The sequence below is a fragment of the Cucurbita pepo genome, chromosome LG16, assembly GCF_002806865.2.
Source record: "Cucurbita pepo subsp. pepo cultivar mu-cu-16 chromosome LG16, ASM280686v2, whole genome shotgun sequence".
Taxonomy (NCBI): domain Eukaryota; kingdom Viridiplantae; phylum Streptophyta; class Magnoliopsida; order Cucurbitales; family Cucurbitaceae; genus Cucurbita; species Cucurbita pepo.
In genome coordinates, this window is record NC_036653.1 from 1,825,425 (window position 1) to 1,832,228 (window position 6,804).

At 35.9% G+C, this 6,804-nt stretch overlaps 1 protein-coding gene across 2 annotated transcripts; it reads right to left on the reverse strand.

The window, feature by feature from the left end:
- Positions 1-281: 281 nt before the first annotated feature.
- Positions 282-4,083, reverse strand: LOC111777155 (eukaryotic translation initiation factor 6-2). Of its 2 annotated transcripts, XM_023656619.1 has the most exons (8): positions 3,837-4,083; positions 3,303-3,381; positions 3,072-3,168; positions 2,473-2,558; positions 2,285-2,329; positions 1,336-1,466; positions 814-924; positions 282-696 (listed from the first exon to the last, which is right to left on the reverse strand). In XM_023656619.1, the coding sequence occupies exons 2-8, from the start codon at positions 3,310-3,312 to the stop codon at positions 439-441; spliced, it is 738 nt and encodes a 245-aa protein (XP_023512387.1). In that variant the 5' UTR covers positions 3,313-3,381; positions 3,837-4,083; the 3' UTR covers positions 282-438. The 2 variants fall into 2 exon arrangements, with proteins under 2 accessions (XP_023512387.1, XP_023512388.1); XM_023656620.1 differs by lacking the exons at positions 3,072-3,168; positions 3,303-3,381; positions 3,837-4,083 and adding exons at positions 2,639-2,735; positions 2,870-2,879.
- Between the last annotated feature and the right edge of the window lie 2,721 nt (positions 4,084-6,804).

A 6,804-nucleotide genomic window follows, 5' to 3' on the forward strand; every position in this document is an offset into this window, starting at 1 on the left:
AAAATATTAATTTCGTGTTTCCTTCAGTAAAATATTAATTTTTTGGCATCGAAAGAAATAAGAGTGATATATTTATGAAAAACTTTTATATCCTTTCAAATGGTCAAAGATTCAAATCCTTGGTAAATTCTAAATTATTAAACCTTTGAGAATTTTATCGTATTTCGTATTTTAATAAATCATTAACTTTTATGTTAAGCATAAAGTTAAACTCCGACTACGAACCTATTAGAAATTTTTAAAATCAAAGAAACCGATTAAAACTTAACATTGAACAGATGTATAATAGCAAATATGGATCCCAATTTCAACCAAAACACTATTAAGGGCAGAGTCGAATTACACACTCACAAAGTTGTTAAATATAACAAAAGGAAAAAGGCAGCAGTAATAACAATTGCTTGCTTGCAAGAATCAGGTGTAGCATTACATGACACTTCACACGTAACTGTCTATTAGCGACTTCCTCATTTCATCAACAATGGAGCTTGGTTGAGCCTCCCTCAATTTGAAAACGCTCTCGATCACCGATAACTCGGTCGCAGTCGTGTCTGAACCACAAAATGCAGTCCAGTCATTTGCTATCAATCCAGCAGCAATCACTTCACTTCCACGATTCACTGTTCCAGCAACTAAAGGGACCTGAAGAAGGGTTGATAGCTCATCCAAATCTTCAATGGACGTATGTGGATGAACCTGTTGAATATTTGCACAAGTCCAACTTTCAGAGAATTTTTATGTACATGAAGTTGAAGGAAGGTTCAATATGGAGACTACACTTGGTTAAAAAGGAACAAGGAAGTTGAACATTACCAAGCCACCCCTATTTGTGAAGCTACAGTAGCTTCCCACGAGAACGTTGCCCGCTACCGTCTGCCTAAAGACCTCTACTCCAAGAACATCAGCAATGAGCTCTTCAGTTTCCTGATCAATGAGAGAATAACATATTTCTTTTAGTAGACAAAGAGGAAGGGATGAGAGAAATAAAGCAGTCCTGCGTTCCATAAGTATATTTGCAAGAAATCAATCTTTTTAGAACACTCCAATCCAATCAACGAGTCCATATTCTGCACCATGTCCTGTATATATGAGGATATGCGCTCAACCATTGAGACTCCATTCATAAAAGATTACGGACACTGCTCGAAGAAGCCATTGCTTCCTTGGGGGGTACGAGTTATTTCCTTGAACATTTTCTAGGAACTGGGATATTACATAGATTTGAAATTTCCAGATTGAAATGGGAGAACAAGATTGCAAGCTAAACAATCCGATGGTGATGTAGAAAGTGCCACTAGAAACACGACGTGAAGCGGGAAGGACAAGTAAAAATACCCGGTCGAGATCAGTATGTGTCAGAGCAACGTGATCATTACAAGAAATTGTATTCCCCAGAGCAGACAGTCTCTCTTGTATACGTTGGACAACAACTTGGTCAGGTAGGCTGTTTCTCAAGTGCTGAAGTTCTTCAAAAACGCAAAGAATTGGAACATAGTGTCAGTTAAGTAATTTGGCAATACACATCATTACATATTAACATAAATTAAAGAACATCAAGAAGAGTTTCGTGCAAGTCGGATCAAACTTAATTTCATGATGCGTCCTCACTTGAAACTTGTATAGACACAAATTTAATAATGCTAGTGCCGACAGTTACAGGCATCACGTGCAAGACAATGAATTCATTATATGCATAATGGTGTGGTCTCTGAATTCATAAACTTATAGATAATTATTCGAATCCTTACTGCAAACAAAATTATTATTATTTTTATATAGAAAACAGTAACATTTTATTGACGAGATGAATTATAAAAAGGGGAATATCCTACAATGAATTGCAAAAAGAACAAAAAAAAAAAAAAAAAAAACTCTGATTTGGTAGGTAACAACTAAAATTACATAGAAGACTCATACGCTTCATTGACAGCACAAAATAGAACTTCCAACTCGACATACGGAATTTAATAATTCGAACTCACAAAGCAATCATAAATGACAATAACCTGAGTCTCTTGTTGACCAAGGTGGTAACCATTTACAATTTTATCATGTAAATGGCAAGAGTTGGATATCATTAGTATAAAAAATAGAACAAACGACCATTTGAACAGAATTTTAACAGGAAGGCATATTGTTTTTAATTACATTAGCTTCAATTCAAAACTCTCTCACTTGATAAAGAGAGATACAAATATATTCAAAGAGATGTAGTACTGCAGGCATGCACCCCAACTATGAAACTAAAGATGTAATGTAACAAGAAGATAGAAAAGAAGCTTGCCTTGATCAGTAGTGGTGTGTGGTACAAGAAGCCCATTTTTGTTTCCTGCAGTAAGAAATATGAAAAAGAAATACAATGTTATGGAAACATGAACATAAGTTGTTTGGGCGTTACATCATTAATGGGTATTCATCATACTTTGAAGGTGCAGAAAATAATCAAACAAAAAGAATAAAAGTTTTACAAACCAGCACATAGACGACCAATAATGCGCGTGCCATCGATGGATGTTTTAACGACCGGAATGACACCACCTAATTCAGATTCAAAGGCACTAAAACATGGAAAATATTCATGAGAAATTGCTTCCAGTTCAAAACAAGGTCAGGAAACAGGAAAAGGGAAATAAAGAACCTGTAGAAGTTCTCAGAGCCACCAATTGCAACCAAGCAATAAGCATTTGTGAGCTTGGAGAAAACCCCAATTTCACATGAGTTCTCAAACATAAGCCCTAAAGAACCAAAGCATGTGAGAAATATTGTAGATGGCACAAACCAAAGGAAAATCCTTAAGAAACATACATAACAAAAGTAAAATGAAGGAACACAAAAAATGGAGGGAAAGGCTTGGTGAGATGAGACTTACTGGTCGCCATGGTNTTTTATTGACGAGATGAATTATAAAAAGGGGAATATCCTACAATGAATTGCAAAAAGAACAAAAAAAAAAAAAAAAAAAAAAAAAAAAAAAAAAAAAAAAAAAAAAAAAAAAAAANTGGAAAATATTCATGAGAAATTGCTTCCAGTTCAAAACAAGGTCAGGAAACAGGAAAAGGGAAATAAAGAACCTGTAGAAGTTCTCAGAGCCACCAATTGCAACCAAGCAATAAGCATTTGTGAGCTTGGAGAAAACCCCAATTTCACATGAGTTCTCAAACATAAGCCCTAAAGAACCAAAGCATGTGAGAAATATTGTAGATGGCACAAACCAAAGGAAAATCCTTAAGAAACATACATAACAAAAGTAAAATGAAGGAACACAAAAAATGGAGGGAAAGGCTTGGTGAGATGAGACTTACTGGTCGCCATGGTAGCACAAGATAACCTTCAATTAACAACTACCTTCCTCGACGATAAACTCAAAATCCCTTGCAACCCCTGCAGAGTAAAAGAAAGTTATATGTGCCTCCCTGAATTTTTTATGAGAAAAGAAAAACAAGAAATTACGAATCAGTTTGCAGTTCGAAATCTTGTATTCTTTGTATGCCAATTAATTATGCTGTTCTTTTTTAAGAAAAGATTGATAACAACGCCAACAAGTTGTTCATTGCCAGCCTACAACCTCTGTTCATCTTTTAAAACAATTATTTCTTCTTTATTTATTTGATTCCGCTAAGAATGATACATTTTTTGTTCTTATTTATCGACTCAATCTGTTCTTCATTTTTCTAATAAGAGATGGATACATTTCTAGTTTTATGTTTTCATTTACATAAGTTGAACAATTGTTGAAGAACTCAACAGTAAAAAGAACATATTCTTGAAGTTCTTCTCCATGAGTGAAAGAGAATAAACCAACATAACAAACGAACAAAACAAATAAAAAATTAGACCTAGGGGATCCGAAAATGAGCGGCAGCGGCAGCGGCAGGATCCTACGAATGGCGCGGATTAGGGGCTGAACCACCGCGTTTCTGAGAAAATAAAATAGAGATAAGTAACTCCGATTGCTGGGAGAGGCTAGAGAATGGGAGAGGGATTGCAGCGTGCGGCGGCAGCCGCTGAGACGGCGTCCGGGGTGGGGGTGCAGCGACTGGTAATGGGAGGGAGGGAGGGCTCTGAACGTGAAATAGGGTTTAGAGAAAAAGGAAGCTTTGAATGATATGATTGCTGCGTACGTAAGATGGGAAAAACGAGATATTTAATTTCAATTATACTCTTAAATTTTAAAATAATAATAATAATAATAAAATATATTTAACTCAATTTTAAAGGATAACTTTACCGGAAATATAAGAGTAGCACAGGACTTGAGTATTTTAAGAAATACTTAGTAAATGACTCCACTATTCAGGTTAGGGGATGGAAACACATGCAACATGAATGAGACCTATCGTTTAAAATCGTATTCTCTCGGGCAGCTTTTTAATCTGGGCAATTGGATGTGTATTTACTACTTTATATACGACCCACACGTGCAAGCATGGACCCACCAAGCGATTTGCACACCTCCTGGGCATCCTGCTGGTCGGGCTAGCGTCTCTGGTGTTGTTGTCGGACACCCAGAAGGAATAACGACCGTAGTACCATGTTAAACATGATGATCATTTTTCTTTTCATAACGTACGTGTTTGTACTCATCATAAGGGAAAGTATCTCGATGCAGATGAACATACATTTATGCATGAGGTCCCAAGATTTTTCATGGTAAACAAATCATGCAAGATGACCTCATTTTTCAACTTCATTTCATTCATAGCATAACCTTTAAAACATATATCACGGGTTTTACATCATAAATTTCCTTGTCTCAGACATTTCATCGCATGGTACGACACGACATTCATTCATATTTTAATGTTACTTGGCATACCTAGGCACACCATATCACAGACCATATCATATCATTGAAACATATCATATCATTATACATAACAAACGTATCAAACATATGACACGTACAATGCCACTGGGGATGTGTCATTATACATAAGACGACTCTTCCAACCATACTAATAGTAGAGTCATTTATTTGGTTGGTCTACGCCGAAGCTACTATGACCCCGCTTTAAGGTTGTTCTCTCAAATTTAATTCTACTAAAAGAGTCCCACAATCATAAATTCGAATTCTACCATGCGAATTGATTTAACTAATTTTGCATAAAATAATTTAAACTTTAACTTTAAATAATTTAAATAGCTCTACTTAATTTTGTATAAAATAATTTAGACTTGACTTTAAATAATTTAAACTAGTTAAAAGGTAGTCATACTAACCTTAAACGCTTCTGAGGAGTTGAAACTAGTAAGAAAAGATCCGAGCATAGCAGACTCAAGTCAGGCCAAAATGTTAGCTTGAAGCCGTTAGAAAATATATTTTTCGATTGGATTCGAATCGTTCCAGTGGACTGAAAGAAAGTAAGAGACCTCCTTTTTGTAGTTGAACCCAACTCCCACTTCTTCAACATATCTAAGTGAACGAACTTCATCTTTTATTCGATGGGTGAGAGGGGTAGCTATCTTGAAGAAGTCCTTAATAAATCAATAGTAATAGCTTGCTAGGCCAAAGAAAGTCACCTACCCATGCCAAAACTCAAGCATGGAGACTTGGCATGCAATCCTTTTACTCTAATAGTAGTCAAACACTTTCTCAGACGCTCATCAAGTTCTTCGTCTATCTTAGAGTATACTAGAATATCGTTGATAAAAATTATTACAAATATATCTAAAAACTCCTTGAATACTCTATTCATCTGGATTATGAAGACGGTCAATGTGTTTGTTAACCCAAACAACATAATGTTGAACTTGTATGGTATGTACCTCATTCTAAATGTTGTCTTGGGAATGTTTTTCTCCTCTATCCTCAGCGGATGATTTCTTGATTATAGATGAATCTTAGAAGAATATTGTCGCTGCGTGTATGTTGAAGATTATTGGGAGTGAGTCCCACATTGGTTGATTTAATGGAAGATCGTAGGTTTATAAGTGAGGAATACTATCTCCATTGGTATGAGACGTTTTGGGGAAGGCACAAAGCAAAGCCATGAGAGCTTATGCTCAAAGTGGATAATATCATATGTAGAGATCCGTGATTCCTAACATGGTATTAGAGTCATGCCCTAAATTTAGCCATGTCAATAGAATTCTCAAATATCGAACAAAAGAAATGTGGGTCTCGAAGGTGTAGTCAAAAGTGACTAAAGTGTCGAACAAAGGGTATTGGGAGACTCATATCGATTAATTTAGTAGAAGATCATGGGTTTATAAGTGAGGATTATGCTCAAAGTGGACAATATCATACCATTATGGAGATCCGTGATTCCTAATAGTGTAGCATTAAATAAGTAATCAATTTGTTGAAGTGGATACTTTATTTTTGTAGCTTCCTTATCCCGCTCGCTCCTGATAATATATGCATATATACATTGACTCATCTTTCTACTTAACAAACAGTATTGGTGCTCCCTACGATAGAACCCTCAAACGTATGAAGCCCTTGTTTGACAGTTCCTAGAGAAGCATTTGTTAGTGTCATTCTATAAATTATCCCCAACTCAAGCTCAATATTAAATTCATGCTCACATGTTGGGGGTAACCCTATGAGGTCATCTGGGAACACATTAACGAATTTCCTAACTACCGACAATGAGGTTATACCAGCCTCAATACATCATGTGTTGGTCATTCTAGCCAATATACCCCAAACGTCTTAGTGGATTGGCATCGTTGCCTTCAACGATGAACATAATCTCTGTATGGAAACAATCTATTCTGGTGTAGTTTTCAATTGATCAATCCACGCTCAAGATGAGATCAAAATCACCTATCTCCAACACAACCAATGTCACATCTATCATG

Excerpts from the sequence above, each read along its gene's own strand:
- LOC111777155 (XM_023656619.1), bottom strand. Across the intron at positions 2,559-3,071 it reads GGCTCTGAGAACTTCTACAG|TGCCTTTGAATCTGAATTAG; the intron begins GTTCTTTATTTC and ends TCCATGTTTTAG. Across the intron at positions 697-813 it reads TCACAAATAGGGGTGGCTTG|GTTCATCCACATACGTCCAT; the intron begins GTAATGTTCAAC and ends AATATTCAACAG.